This window comes from Alosa sapidissima, chromosome 20, assembly GCF_018492685.1.
Source record: "Alosa sapidissima isolate fAloSap1 chromosome 20, fAloSap1.pri, whole genome shotgun sequence".
NCBI classification, from domain to species: Eukaryota; Metazoa; Chordata; class Actinopteri; order Clupeiformes; family Clupeidae; genus Alosa; species Alosa sapidissima.
Window position 1 is genome coordinate 20,809,727 of NC_055976.1, and position 16,059 is coordinate 20,825,785.

Here is a 16,059-nt window from a genome sequence, read left to right on the forward strand (position 1 = left end):
ATTTTAAGGCTAAAAGTAGCTCCTAAGTGGCGAATTTTAAGGCTAAAGGTAGCTCCTAAGTGGCGAATTTTAGGAGCAACTCCTAAAAATAATGGGTGTGTCACTCCTATCTTTAGGACTCCTAATTTTTTTCACTAAAAGTAATTCACGAAGCATTTTAGAACTAAAAGTAGCACCTACTAAGTCTGGGACAGCTTAAAAGAAGTCGAGAGGACTCCTAACTCACTAAGACCTATTCACAAACAGCTTTTTGTGGCATTTCACGTTGCGATGTTTTGAAATGCGTATGCGGCTACAGGAGCTTCCCATTGTGAGGGAACAATTTCGCATTGTAGGCATAAAAGGGATGCAATAATGCAACCAACAACAACCACATTAAAATGTAGGGTCTGGGCATCCCACTGTTCGCAGTGCTCAGTCCGAGGGGCGGGATAATCGGTTGTCTTTCAAATTCCCTCTGCACGCAATAGGACAGCCCTGAGTCCCATGCGTTTTCCCACCAGCTGAGCTAGTTGGCTAGTTCAAACTTTTGCCAACAAGCTTAACTCGTGTCACACTGTTGGCCAACAGCAACATCCATCTTCTTTGTTTTCAAGTAGCAGGGAATTCAAGCCAAACCGTTGCAACTCTGCCATCAATCATTATGTTAAGCCCGCCTAACGACTCTATACACGATTTGATTGGCCTGATAGAAGTTTAATTTTTCGAGCTCACAAGCCAATGGAGAGTTTCTAGACTAGCCCTGGAAGCAAATGTAATTTGCTGCCGCTAGGGTGCGTCTAGATTTCTAGGCTAATTAAAATGTTATCCTCTTTGCAAACGTAGGCATATGGTGACAGATTAATTTAATAATGTTGCAAAGATACTGCATCAATCCGTATGTTTCATGAGGCTACTAGGCTATTTGTTTTGCCTTACTCTTTATTCATATAGGCTAGGCCTTTTTAGTCAGTTATTCATAATCTTCCGTCCTTGTGTAGCGCATACATTCTCAGACCTGTCACTCATCATCGTAAGGGAGGTGTTTGGAATCATTCCCGAGTTACAATCGTCAGCCAATCAAGGTGGTCACTTCAGTCAAGCTCATGCATGAGTAATGACGTCATCCATAGCAACAAAGACTCACTCTTAGACTCACTCCTAGCTAAAATCTTTTAGTGCGATTTAGGAGTACTCCTAGTGGTAAGATAAAAGGCTTTGTGAATACGGCCCCTGATCATGCCCTTTGCAATATCACCTCAGTCTTACTCCCTCTTCCAATCCAAAGCTTTGCTTTCATACGTTTCCAGCTAAAAGGGATATCTGTGACAATAACATAGAGGATCAATACCCTGATCTGATGTCTTAGTTTATATATAGTTGGTGTCTGTTTCACTCTGGCCATCCACTATAGATTTAGCGCCAGAGTGGATTTTATAGCCTCTATGTTCTCATGTCTGTATATTGTACTGCCTTTCCACACACACTCAAAATTATTGATGGTGGGTGGAAAAAACTGTTTTCATAGAGGTGTTAGTTAATCTCTGACCATGCTGGAGTAGAATGATTTAATGCACACGTTGTGGAGAAGAGGACTGCTGATGTTGGTACTCTCATAAAGGTGAACGGCTGGCTGCAATATTTGTTTTATAATATGCTGCCACCTAACCTACGTTCATTTAGTGAAAATGTACAACAAACACTCATGTGTGTGTATTTACCCATGACGTGAGCTCTGTTGCATGGGGGGGGGGGCATGTGTGTGTATTTACCCATGACGTGAGCTCTGTTGCTTGGGGGGGGCATGTGTGTGTATTTACCCATGACATGAGCTCTGTTGTCCTCCTCTCCCTCAGCTGAGAGGGGCATGTATGCCCTTCTCCGTCGGGGAGGTGTGGCAGATTCAGAGAAGCTGCTGGTCATGGAGGAGGCGACACCCAGACTGAAGCCCGTCACGTCCATCCGGTACCGGTCACCAGGAAACCCTGTTATGGGTCATACATACATACAGCAGTGTACTTAAATGTACTTCAACCACTCATGGTTTCTGGGTGCAGGGAAAGGGCACATCCCCATAACAGGAGCTAAACTGCCCCCACCCCCCCCCAAATGCCATTTCTTTGTTGTTATTGCAATTATGAGAGTTCCATGTCGTGAAAACACACTTGAAAAGTGTCAGTTCCTCAAAAGGTTGTAGGAACTACAAAATGCCCCCTGCAGGGTGAATTCACCTATTCACACAGGTAGCTCAGATACCGATGTCTTTGGATGTGTTTTTAAAGGATGGCAGTGGCAAAAGTTCAATGTTGTCATTATTATCAAACACAGGAACTAACCCACAACATGTCAACAACAATATACTAGAAATGTCACCTGGAAAGCCTGTTGCAATGACAAAAGTGGTGTTATCATATTATTGTGAGGCCTTTTTGAAGTCATTATGGTGCTACAATGTATTCTAAATTGCTACTTTGATTCACTAAATGTGTCAAAAGCCCTGGAGGCTTTTTATCAGATGAATATTTAGTCAGATAAACAGGCTTTATGTTTCTACAAATCAAGTTTATCTGAAAACAATTCAACATACTGTGGCAAACACAGACATATCGAAACAACACAATCATGTTTGAGATGTGTGAAACACATTACAGCTTTTCTCAGCTGCTTTGATTTCTCACATCAGAATGGTAATGCTTTCTCAGATCAGAATGGTAATGCATTTCTCAGATCAGAATGGTAATCAATTTCTCAGATCAGAATGGTAATGCATTTCTCAGATCAGAATGGTCTTAAAACTGTTTGTTCAAACTCTGTTCACTCGTGCACATAATTGAAGCAGTTTCTCCCCATTTTGAACAAATAGCAATGCTTTCTTACATCCATGCAACTGATTTTGTACAAATGTCTGCTGTTTTTGGAATTTTCAATGGCTAATGTCATATTGGTCAAAATGCACTGGTTCCCTGATGAATAGCCCTACCCCATAAAAAAATTGGCCTTATTCATCACTTGTGTCCTTACATGCAAATGTCTTCAACTAGTTGTCATAACTAGTTGTCATAGTCTGTCTAGCATATAAATGTATGTGACCTGACAGACAGGAACGTCAGGATGTATAGAAAGATGTACAGTGGTGCACAGCTCTGACCAAGGGGCGTTTTACTGTATATTGGCCTTTTTTACTGTCACAATGCTGTAAAAGCCTTTTTTACTGTCACAATGTCTGTCAACAGTAAAACATTTAAAACATCTTGCAATCAACCCCCTTCACACACAATAATGTGTAACTTAGTAGTTTTGAAATAGAAAATAGTGCTGCCTTGCACATTGTTCATTAGAAAATACTTACACGTACAGAGTAAACTGTCACATTGACAACAAGACAAAACATTTTGATTATCTTGACATAAGCAATGGCATCATAACATGTCATGATTGCATTGACCATTTCATAGGCATAAATATTTGCTTTTGAAACATAAACTAAGCATTTTGAGCAAGATACACACTTTTGCAGGTTATTCACAATGCGGTGCAGTTTGCACTAATTGTTTTGAGAAATGTAGCCTACTAACTGTTGCAAATGTGCATTAAGCATTATTCGAGAATTGCACCAAAGGGACTGAGACAAACTGTACCACTAACTGTAACACTAAAAGACTAAAAAAGAAAGAGTCTATATTCACATGTGTAGATATACTGTAAATGCTACAATCTCCATAAAAACAGTCAGAGTTGTAGATGTCAAAAAGAATGCATAGCATTAGTAGAGTTAATTAATAAAGTAATTAATAGAGTTAGTTTGGTAGTGTGCACGGTGACTTATATGGCCACTGGTAAACAGGAGGAGGCCCGCTGGGGAGAACGTTAACAGATGGAGGAGTGTGCTCTCAGTAATCAATGGCTGCCCGACCGTGCTCATGACTGAAACATACCTCCCCCTCAGCATCCTTCTGTAGTCATGGAAAACAGCCCCCATACATTGTCTGATAACACATAACAACCAACTGCCCAGTCTGAGTTTAGTTCTAAGGGGTATTCCAGAAAGCATGTTTACTGGCTTAACTGGGTATGTTAACACAGAGTTAGCGGTAAACCTGGGATTTCAGTTCCAGAACGCTCAAATATGATCAGGCTATGTAAGTAACTATGGTAACATAGGCTCTGAACTTAACCTGGTAGGGGGTAGGTTTTGTTCAGGTTATGTTCAATTATGTTCGGTTATTTCAGTGCATGTTCAATCAGGCCGCTATTTTTACACTTGTCACACAATGGCGTTTCATTTTGACGAAGGTCCGATTGACAAAGAAGCACAAAATCATGTAGGCCTAATATTCATCCGTGCAATTCACTGTGAGAGGGCGATAAGACCACGACATCACATGATAGCCTATCCATTCTTTTCCAAACGAGTTTTTCAAGAGCGCTAGAGTTTTTCAGCTGAATCCTAAATATAGGCTACTTGAAAAGCAGCATGGTGGATTAGAATAGAATAAAATAAATATATAATGTAGGCTAGCTATAGCCTAGCCTACACCATAGTGGACATTTGTGTTTGGCTCACCAGACAGATGGACAAACAACATCTCAGACACATTGAAGATATAATTAAAACAAGTACAGTACAAAAAAGAGGAAACATAGCCTATAGAAAATTGATAAATAAGTTTAAATATAGCTGTACAGCTCAGCCGGGTATGCATGTTGTTACTAAGTTTGGTTAAGAATGCTGATGGCATTTGGGATAAAATATGTTTTTAATAGGCTACACACGCCTGGGAGTTTTTGTAGTGTTGGAGACGCAGAGCATATCGGCAAGCTGTCGGTCAGTGCGTAAAGTTTGCCTTGCGCTAAAGCAGTCCCTGCGCAACTTCATTCTTTTTCCTGGACACAAACCCACGAGGATCATTCATGTGTAGTTTCACCAACTGGCAGGTCAGCATCACTTATTAAATTTTCCAAATGTGTCCAGTAGGCTACCAGTGTTTCCCCTACAATGTATTCATCAGCGGCGCAGCGCCGCTGCTGGAATTCAAGCGTCACTGCAAAAAGAGTTGCCCAATTAAAAAAAAATAGACGCAAGTGAACTTCAGGAACAGCTGCCGTTCGTTCAGGTTTCATGTCAACAAATAATAGTAGGCTAACGTTGAAGGCGCAGTCAGGGATTACACAGGAGATCACGCTTGTTTGTGTTTATGTTTAAGTTTATTAGCAGAAGCAATTTTGTGCAAAAAAACGTAGCCTACATTATGTTAACCAAGGAACTAAATTAAACACGCCAGCGAGATAGCTCGCCCCTACCTTCAGTAGCCTATTCCCAGATAAATCCACGCATTGTTTCGTTTTTGTTTGTGATACAGGCAATGCTTTCAAGCCCTGTGTTGCTAACATACCTAGGCTGTGAAACTAAGGTCTAGCTAGCTAGCCTATTGGCGGGTTTAATTGAATTTGAGTAATAGGATACGCAAGCATTTACATCTGAGATAGTTTGTAATTCCTGTAGAGCTCATCAAAATTATAGATATGATACAAGACACTTATCTGCTATAATCCAAGTGAGTTTTCTTCGAATTTTTGACCATTTATTTTACCAAATGACATGGGAAACATAATTAATTTCATCCACATATTCTTATGCACCATGCACAACAACGCTACTAAGTTAGCTTAAAACCGTGAGAATCAAGCCAGCGTCACGGGCCGTCACGGCATTAAAGTGACAGGCACTCAATTCGACTTGCACAGTACCAATACAGTGTAATGGCATGAAAGAGAAGTCTATATAGTTTATAGTGCTGTGCAAAAGTTAAGACACCCATGCTGAAATTGACTAAAGGAGGAATAAAAACATATTTTGCCTTTTGTCTTAATTAAAAAAAAATAGGACATCAATTATTTTTAATGCATCATGTATCGTAAATAAATACATTATATATAAATGTCTTAACTTATGCACAGCACTGTATATTCTAAATAGTAATAGTTTGTACAGTGGCCTACAGTGTACAGTTGTACAGTGGCTAATACTAATAATGTAAATGAAAAAGGTGAAAGAAAAACATGAATAATCCTGTTCAAGTACTGCAATAATCATGCTTGTGTTGATGGTTATGTCATAATTTGTAACTCAATCTGTCCATTTCTTTCACAAAATCCACCAGAAGTCACAATTTAAGGAGTCATTTTTTATAATGTTTCTCTTTTTTTTTGGGGGGGGGGGCTTCCTACGATCAACAGCACCACTGCTGGAAAAAATTCTAGGGGAAACACTGGCTACCCATGCCTTCCGACATTAACCCTTCCCAAGATGGAGCGCAAAAGTTTAACTTGGCCCACAGCTGCAGAACCCGTGTTAAAATAGAAAATTACATTTGGGATTCTCAAAGAATTCTATGGCCCACTCAATCTGTGACAAGGTAGGCTAGTTTAAGAAAGCATCATTCAAAGCAATACGTGATGTCCAGTGAATTATTTAATTGTGCCTTTGACATTAAATAGGCTATCCTAAACGTACGCATTTACACGGTCAGTTAGGCTATTCTCTGCCAAGCAAGGTCTCGGACGCAGGCGCTTAAGTATTGCTCTTTTTTTTGTTATTACAGTTCTCTCCTCGTAAGCCTCGACTACTCCGGCTCTGAAAAATACGGTGCTCTTCGTTTCGCCGGTTTCACTCATTGTTTCGACTCTCAATAGATGATGCCTTTATAAGTTCGCCGTGAACGCGCACAACTTTAGGTTGATTGAACTAACTGGTAACCGGTGTTTTGGAACCGACAGCTCGGGTTTAGTCGCCACAGGTTCAGACAACCCAGAGGTTAAGTTTTATCTCAGTGTTTGTTAAACCTCCTTTCTGGTCACCAGTGATGGAGGCCTTCCACTCACAAGGGTTCCTGACGTAAGTCTAGACTACTAGCTCCGTGGATGGAGGCATTCTCTGGCCACTGCGCTTACCAGTTTAGCCCTCCGCACGTGTTGTGCGGGCCAAACATGTAAACTGTGCACTAACCTTTGAGCGCCACATGTCCGGGTGGTTTCATCACGCTGCAGGCAAAATCCACCGGTGAGAAACTACTTTTCATGGGTCTGTCAGACTGCAAGACAATGGACAGAAGACAGACCCTTGAGGGAGAGCTTTTGTAATGTATGAACACAGGACATTCTAACCTGTTCATGTTTGCTATGTGGATATGATTTTTTGACATTGGAAAGCTCTCGAGTGTAGCCATGTGCACAAAGCTAGGTTTTCTATCTGTGTTGCCCTTTATTTGCAAATATACTTAAGCTTAAGGAGTTTCTACCCCCACCACCAATACTTGCACTGTTATTGCAACATGTTAAGTAGAGGAGGTGATGCAATAGGACTTTTTCGGTTTTGTGTGAACTAACATAGCACCTCCTGCTGTGCGTCTAGGTCCATGTAAGGAACTGCAGAATAACAGGGGGTGGAGGAGGTGGAGGAGTCAGTCTCACCCAGGTGGTGTGGGTGGTGCTGGGCCTGGCCAGAGTGGGCTCCCTCAGCGGCGGGAGACTGGAACGGGGGTGGACTGCACTGGACATGCCCCCACGGAGAAGCTTCCACCTGGGCTACAGGAGGAGATGGGGGGGGGGGGGGGGTTGAGAGGAGTGATGATGAGAGGAGATAGAGAGGGAGTGGAGGTGTGGAGAGAAGAGACAGGAAGAGGAGAGGAGAGGAAGAGGTGAGAGAGTGGAAGAGAGGAACAAAGAGGAGAAGAAAGAAAGAGAGGGAGAGGAGACATGAGAAGAGAAGGAGAGGAGGGGCAATGAGAGAGGGAGAGAAGAGGAAGGGATGGGTGGCAGAGTAAATGGGAGGAGAGGAGAGATGAGAGAATGATGGTGAGATTAGGAGAAGAGTGAATAGGTGAGGAGAGGAGAAGGAGACAGGAGGGAGACAGCCAGGGAGCACAACCCAGGAGAGGAGAGAGAGGACAGAAGAGGTGTGGAAACGACAGATCAGAGTCAGAAGCACAGAGGGGAGGAGAGGAATAAAGGAGAGGTGAAGAGAGAGAGCGAGAGAGAGGAGGTTCGGTTTTAAATTCCTTCCACTTGGGAAGGCATGTATTGAAAATCATCATTTCATTGATTCAGAAAATCCTTTGCAGAAAAGTACGGTGTGATGTTAAATTAATGAATTTGAACTTTAATTAATTCTGTGAATCATCGTTCCAGGCAAAGTGAGAGGTAGAAAAGTAAAGACCGCATTAAAAATGCAATATGGGGGAAAAAGATGCATGCAAGGGATGTCTGGAAACAAGTTTGACAGGGTAATCCTGGTTCCATTTCAGTCAACTGAAAATTAGTTCCAAGGTCCATGTGCAATTTGTGAGAAAAACGCAATCTGAATCCAGAATGAAATTACTACCATTCTAAGACATTTATTACCACATTATTTAACATTTATGAGCAATATAATATTCATATGATGCACCAGATCATAATTTCATATTGTTTTATGCAAAAAACATGATAGACATCAGATAGATTGTTTTCAATTATCCAGTGAAAGTTTCAGATGAAATTAGGTCTAAAACTGTTTATCTTCCACATATACAAGATTCACGTCAGAAAGGATCTGATATGATCAGCCAGCCAACATCGTAAACATTCTCAAATCAAACTGGTGTCACTATAGTGAAAAGTTGTTGATTTGAATTTAACAGCCAATCAAATCAATTGAACAGCAATCAAAAGACTATCTCTTCTGTGTGCCTGAAGTAGAGAGTTGATTGGCTGGAACAGTTTTTATTATTATTATTATTATTATTATTATTATTTACAGAGCCAGGATCACTTTATGAAAACGCCAGGTATGTTTTGACTTCACACACTAAAACTAGGCAATCATGAGGAATTTGCTGAAAATGACAAACAACAGTGTATTGACTTAGAATCCCCCACTCTCGTGTTCAGACAGTGGCAGATGAACACAGCAATAGGTTGGCCAATTTACAAGTGCGTCACAAGTCTCATATTAGCTCCTCGTTCCCCACTCGTTCCCAGATTATCAATGCAGTATAATTTTCTAGGCACCTCAAAGAGACAGTCAGTGGTGTCGTGCCAAAAGCTGAGATTAAAATAATTGGGCACCCCGGGCAAGAGGAGCAATGGAGGACTTTTACAGAACACAAACATGAGGGGGAAATATGTTGGATGGTAAGGTTGGACCTTACTGGACCTTGTGATTGTAGGCAATGGTCCAGGATATTACTGACAGCAAAAAAATATACCACCCACCCCCCCCCCCCCCCCAATAAATAAATAAATGACCAAACGGAATGACTTATTTCATTACAATGATAGATCTTGTGACAGAAATTACACAGATTTTATTAGGACATGTATTTTATCTTTCATTCCCAGCCATCAGTTAATAACAGTGATGTCATAGCAAGACAGACCACTTAGTTCTGACTAATGGAATTTCATGCTTTTACGCAATTGCACTCACAGAGCTAGAAAACCGTTCAAAACAAGTGTTCTTGCGTGTGGCCTAAGCTGGGCCTCACGCAGCAGCGTTCCAGAGAGTTCAATAGAGCGCACTTAACCCCCCCTGCACTGTACAAGTGCAAACACAACCCAACACAAACAAACCAAGGATCCATAAGCACACTAGGCAAACAAAGTGCTGTGTGTGTGTGTGTTTGTATGCATGTGTGTCTGTGTGTGTGTGTGTGTGTTTGTGTGTGGGTGAGCTCACTTAGTTTGTGTGCTGTGTGTGCTGTGTGTGTGTGTGTGTGTGTGTTTGTATGCATGTGTGTGTGTCTCTGTGTGTGTGTGTGTGTGTGTGTGTGTGTGTGTACGTGTGCTGTGTGTGTGTGTACGTGTTCTGTGTGTGTACGTGTGTGTACGTGTGTTGTGTGTGTGTGTGTGTGTGTGTGTGTGTGTGTGTGTGTGTGTGTGTGTGTGTGTGTGTGTGTGTACGTGTGCTGTGTGTGTGTGTACGTGTTCTGTGTGTGTACGTGTGTTGTGTGTGTGTGTGTGTGTACGTGTGTTGTGTGTGTGTGTGTGTGTGTGTGTGTGTGTGTGTACGTGTGCTGTGTGTGTCTGCGGTGTGTTTGTATATACGTGTGTGTGTGCAGTGGCGCAAAAAGTAGGTATGCGCTATATGCGGCACATAGGGGCGCAGCTCCATGGGGGCGCCAAAGCGATGGTAAAAAAAATTAAATAATATATTTGGTATTTTCTATATGTAGCTACTGCTGTCCGTTTCTAAATCATTTCAACATTTTCTCAATGTTCTATAACATTTTAGAGGACTAACAGGCTAGAGTAGGCGCCCTATCTCATAAGATTCCATCATAGAATTTTGACATAGAAGAGAGAGTGGGGGCGCCGTGAGCGCTGGGCGAGCAGATAGGCCTACGAGTAGTGAGTTGCCGTCTATGGAAAAAGATGGATACAGCAAAAAAAAGCTGTTGACGACTAAAAATAGAAAAAGAAAGAGGGAAAAGGAGATGGCATGTCAAGGGATGCAACAGAAGTTAAATAAGTGGACGGTGAAAGGCAACAGGTAGGATTTAAAGTGATGACGTCTGTACTTGGAGGCTTGGAAATATGAATGTTAACAGACTAACTAGCGTTTGTTAAGCATAATGCCGATTGAAAAATAGCCTATTCCATTCAGATAGCTAGGTGGCTACCATGCTCATACTGCACTTTTAATGGCCAACTGCAAACAGAAATGTCATGCTAGCAGCAACTCATTACATGTTTCCATATCCTAACAATGAAGGCTCCTTGTAATAACTTAATATTGTGTTGTCAATGTGGTGCAAACAAACAAGGCTAGAGTGCCTATCAGCCTTATCCATTGTGAGCAATAGCTGGCAAAAGGACGTTATGAGAACCGTTTAGACTCTCTTAAAGTGGAAATGCACCATTTATCAATACCTACAGTATCAAGTATAACATCAAGTTAAACATCAAATTGGCAGCATTTCTATAAAAACATATTCAATAGACACTAATGCACAGTAATAGTGTAAATGATTGGCCTTTTGTTTTGCTTTAGTTGTTTGTGTTTTTTTTTTTTTTTTTTTTTTGGGGGGGGGGCGCCAATATTGTTGTTGCATACCACTCAAAAATGGGTAGCTGCGCCCCTGTGTGTGTGTGTGTACTGTATGTGTGTGTGTGTGTGTGTGTGTGTGTGTGTGTGTGTGCGCGCGCGCGCGCATGTGTGTCTGGTTGTGTGTGTGAATGTATCCGTGTTGGCTCACCTGTGCATATCGGGGAGGGCGTGTCCCAGAGGTATCCTGCTCGGGAGCATCCGAGGCGAGGTGTAGGGCGCGGCGACTCAACACCGCACTGACGGGTGGCGATGGCAGCCCCTCGCTGACCGGGCATCTGCAGCATTCAGAGTGTGGACAGAGAGAGAGAGAGAGACGGCCTTGCTCTAGGCTAAATTAGCACATTTATTTATGCACAAGTGGCGACTGGTGGCATTAGAGGAGTCACACCACTCGTAATTGCACTGGGGCAGTGCGCTTGGAGAAAGATGAGGTGTTTTTGGCATAACTAATGTGACTTGGTGCTAAAGCTATAATTGTGCCATTGTGCTTACGGGAGCAATTTAACAAGGCTTGCAATCAAAGATTGCACAGTGGATTGGATGTGGATTTTCTGGTGTCAGAACAGATCATGCAACACTACACTAATGCTCCATGAGTGAGCCTTGATAAGTTGCTGCTTTATTTGACATGACGGGATTCCATCATTTTAGATGACTAGACGTAAGGTTAGGGGATCACACTTATCTGGCTGAACACTTTTACAACATCTCTTAAAAAATATCCATGACACGCAAGGCTCCTGACCTCAGGTACAGGATGGAGTTCATTAAACATTCAGCAGTGTGTTATGAGAGCTCTCTTGATGAGACCCTCACACATTTCTCTGATAGAAGTTTGATTGAGGAAGACTCAAAACTGAACTTAAGGAACAGATAACTTTCCAAAGCATGGGACCAGCACTAACAGCACTAACTGTGCATAAACAGTATACGATTCTGTTGTGGTATTTTGGTGTGGAATCCTGGGAAATCTCCCTTGAAAGCCTGTTGTTGGTGTTCATACACTCTACAGTCACAATATACGGTATGAAATATATTTAGATTCCATAATATTTTAAACATTACAAACCATAAATAGGATAGTGTCATACTGTATGTGAATGCAACTAGTTCTAATCTGACAAAACTTCAGTATTTGAAACTTTTAAGAGAGACTTTATACTGCTCATAATCACTGGGTTGTTGTCATAGGGATAGTGTGGTGTTGTCATAGTGATAGTGTGGTTTTGTCATAGGGATAGTGTGGTGTTTTCATAAGGATAGTGTGGTTTGTACTCACAGCTTGGTGCCATGCAGGGCCTGGTTGCTGTGGAGAGGCTGGCTGCTGCTCAGGGTTCTGGCTCTGCTGCCACTGAGTCTGGGCAGCAGGCGGCGCTGGCCTGGGGCTCGATGGGAGAACGCACACAGGGACCTCTGGGCCTCGGACCGGCCACACACCAGCGCGCTGGATCGGTCATCCGAGTCACGGCTAGAGCACGAAGCAGAAAGCAAGAGAATGCATGCGTCAGCTAAGCCTTCCTTGGTGACTGGATAGAATGCTCACATTACAGCATCCTGGTGCAAAGAAAGATTGGATATATTGTAGGAGAAGCTCATAGATTAAATGTATAAAATATATACATTGCAAATCAGACAGTTATGAAGTCACAATAGAGGCAAAATGATATAAGAAACATAAAAACCACAGCGTGACAGTGCAGTAGACAGACATGCATAGGGCTAGGCTTAGCAAAGGTCAAGGGATCAGGTGATAATGAGGTGTATGGGGTGGTAGGGGGCAGGGAGATGTGCCTTTGCCTGTGGCACCGCAGCGTCCCATAGACCTAGCCAGCCAGCGTGGGCAAGGACAGCAGCACACACATACATCCAGGATCTCTCACACCAAAATGATCAGTGTTACTATCAGATTCTGTATTTTTGAAAAACAAATTTGAGTAGACATATTACACAAAAACCATTCAACAGATCAGATGCTATTTGAACAGACGTGAAGTGACTTACGGAGACTTCTCAGATGATCCTTGTGGTCTTTGCTGAAGCGGTTTTGCCTGGATTGTCATAACACCATTTAAATTGATTCTGAAGTCACTAGAGTCCTAATGGGATGGCAAAGACAAAGGAAGCAAATCCTGCCATTTAGGAGCAAACGGAATGACACCATGGACTTGATGAGATTATTGGTGATGCCAGTTTTAGGTTGTTTAAGCAGAACAAGCCCTCCCTGGTACACTTTGGCAGCAACTTACATTTTGCACTTGAAAATGAAATTAATTGAATGAGATGTTTCTGTTCACACAGGGTGCTCTCAATTTACAAATGTATTCATTGCTGGAGTCTTAAGTGGCAGTCAGAGTTTCAAGTGGATAGGACTTCTTTTGTGTGACCTTGGTTTTGTAAAAGGCACTCTATGAATATAACTTAGCGTCGTTATTATTAGAAACAAGTAGCAAGTTTGCAGTTTTTTACTTGAGCGGAGCTGAAACCACACGCCAGGAACATCTTGGCGTTGGAAGCCCTGGAGGAGGCCCGGCGGTGGCACTTGGTGTTGACCTGCGAGGACAGCTCATTCTGACCCCGGTCATCGCTCTCCACCATGCCGGGAATCATCACTACCCCTCCTCCTGCACCTTGGAGCCAGAGCAGCGGAAAGAGGCAGAAGACACAGCAGAAGTTGGCCCAGCCTCAGAGTCCTCTCCCTGGCCCTGGCACTCCACCCCACGCAGAATCTCATTAAAAACACAGCCCTCCAGCAAATGGCTCCGGCTCTCAAGAGCGGTTTCCTTATTAGCTTATGCATGTCAGCAAGAAGAAAAGTACGGACAGAAAAGAAAGCCAAGGAGGAACATCCAAACCAGCATCTTTTCTTAATGGATCTAGAGTGGCCATCTTTAAAATGAGCCTGTGTATATTGGCTTTAAGAAATGAGAAGAGTAAAGGATCTAGAGTGGCCATTTTTAAAATGAGCCTGTGCATATTGGCTTTAAGAAATGAGAAGAGAAGGTGAGAGGAGGTGTTTTTTGTTGTTTTGTTTTGTTTTTGTAGAATAGGGTACTGGCTCATAGTGCTGCTGCCAGAACCCCCTCGTTTTCATAGGTCTGCCATCTACTGAATCTACCCATTAGTTTAATTATTAATTAATTGGGGTCTTGGGAAGCTAAATAAACAAACACACTATTTTAAATAACAAAATATTTAATTTATATTACTGTAAACCACCTAATGTAAACCAACTGTATACTACAGTCTACACTGCACTATATATCCTGTCCTGTCTATGCACCACCTGTCTATCCTTTGTGTATCACATTGCACTTTTCTGCTTTTTTGCCCTTCTGGTTAGATGCAAACTTCATTTCAATCATTTCGCTTCATTTCAATCTAATCTAATCTAATCTAATCTAATCTAAATCAGGTGCCTTCACCTTCAGCATTTTGACGGATGATCACAGACAGGTAGGAGAAAGGGGAAAACGAAGACCAAAACCTGCTGTGCTTTTCCCCAGATTGGGGTCAAAAAGGGTTTGTGAGCCCTTACCAGAGAATCAAGATTCTGACCCAGTGTCCAATCTTTAACCCTTAATGGTGTACCGTCACATGTTGGAAAATGAACATTCTAAGGAATTCAATTTTAGAACCTTCAATTGTTGCGGAATGGAATGTTATGTTAGAATGTTTAAGGGTTAAAAAGACAACCAGTAGAAAAGGTCAACAGAAGAAGGAAGGGGAGAGGACAGCAGGGGGACTGACCTGCGGGGGACTGACCTGTGGGGTCCATCTCCCAGTGCTTACACAGGAGCCCCTGGAGGGCATGTGTCGCCAGCCGCCAGGCGTCATCAAACACCTCTCCCGCCACGGCGTCCTTAATGCAGGCATGGGGAGAAACGGGAGGCACCCCACCTCCTCCTCCTCCTCCTCCACCTCCTCCTCCTCCTCCTCCCAGAGCAGCTGCGTGGTAGCAGGCCTTCTTTTGCTTCCTCTGATCGTCCCCCTCATCCTCCCTGAGGGGCCAAGAGAGAGGCGAACGTGACGCAAGAGCAAATGCACTGCTGTCGTAACACACACACACGCACCCACACACATCCACCCACGCATGAGCTCAGAGATTCAGGATGCGCAGTCCACAGATAAGCACAGCGCAGCATCACTGGTACAGCCGATGGCAGCAGCATCTCTGGTACAGCCGATGGCAGACAGGGGAAGTCCTTTGCTGGGGAGCCTTATTAAAGCTTAACTCTGTTAAAACTGAGGCTCGGGCTTTTCAAAAGGACAGGGTGTTCATTTTTTCATGTTGTGCAAAGAAAAAAGATTTTCAGCGGCAAATGTTCTGCCTCATGCTCTGGAAATCTACAGTAAAAAAAATGTACAAAAAAACTTCAGAGAGAAAAGTTTTTTTTTTCTACAACTGGCCTACATTACATAGCAAGTGCTTCAAGAAACACAGGAACAAAAACTACATTTCAGGAGTTTATGCTTGTGTTGAATAATTATTTTCTGCCTATTGCAATTATTTATAATGCTTCAGCACAGCGCCACTGTTAGGGCAGAAGTGAAAGAGTCAGCACACACCAAGCTATCCCACAGAGGGGAAGCAGAGAGAGAGAGAGAGAGAGAGAGAGAGAGAGAGAGCAATAGATAGTAAGTAAGAAAGAGGGAGAGGGAGACGGAGAGAGTGGCAGAGCAGTAGAGAGAAAAAGAGAGAGAAAGAGAGAGGGAGAGAGAGAGAAAGAGTGAGTTATTGAAAGGCAGAGAGGGAGATAAAAAGAGTAAGATAGAGAGAGGCAGAGCAATAGAGAGAAAGAGAGAGAGATAGAGAGAGAGAAAGAGAGAGTGAGAGAGAGATAGAGTAAGATAGAGAGAGAAAAAGAGAGAGATAAAGAAAGTGAGAGAGAGAAAAAAACTCGTCTGCATATAGGCACTCACATCTCTTTCCCATCGTAGGCAAGGAACTCCTCTAGCTTGCCTTCAGCCTCGTACACCACCTCCTCCTCTTCCTC

General features: G+C 42.7%; 1 protein-coding gene across 1 annotated transcript in view; it reads right to left on the minus strand.

The window, feature by feature from the left end:
• fam149a (family with sequence similarity 149 member A) overlaps positions 1–16,059 on the minus strand; it is a 28,924-nt gene that overhangs the window by 1,368 nt on the left and 11,497 nt on the right. Inside the window, exons 6-14 of the mRNA XM_042074734.1 lie at positions 15,986–16,059; positions 14,813–15,063; positions 13,532–13,692; positions 13,067–13,161; positions 12,345–12,533; positions 11,214–11,340; positions 7,450–7,563; positions 6,986–7,070; positions 1,800–1,964 (exon numbers count right to left, since the gene is read on the minus strand). The exon at positions 15,986–16,059 is cut by the window's right edge and continues 124 nt beyond it. Coding sequence (XP_041930668.1) covers positions 1,800–1,964; positions 6,986–7,070; positions 7,450–7,563; positions 11,214–11,340; positions 12,345–12,533; positions 13,067–13,161; positions 13,532–13,692; positions 14,813–15,063; positions 15,986–16,059 — 1,261 coding nt within the window. The remainder of the gene's footprint in view (positions 1–1,799; positions 1,965–6,985; positions 7,071–7,449; positions 7,564–11,213; positions 11,341–12,344; positions 12,534–13,066; positions 13,162–13,531; positions 13,693–14,812; positions 15,064–15,985) is intronic.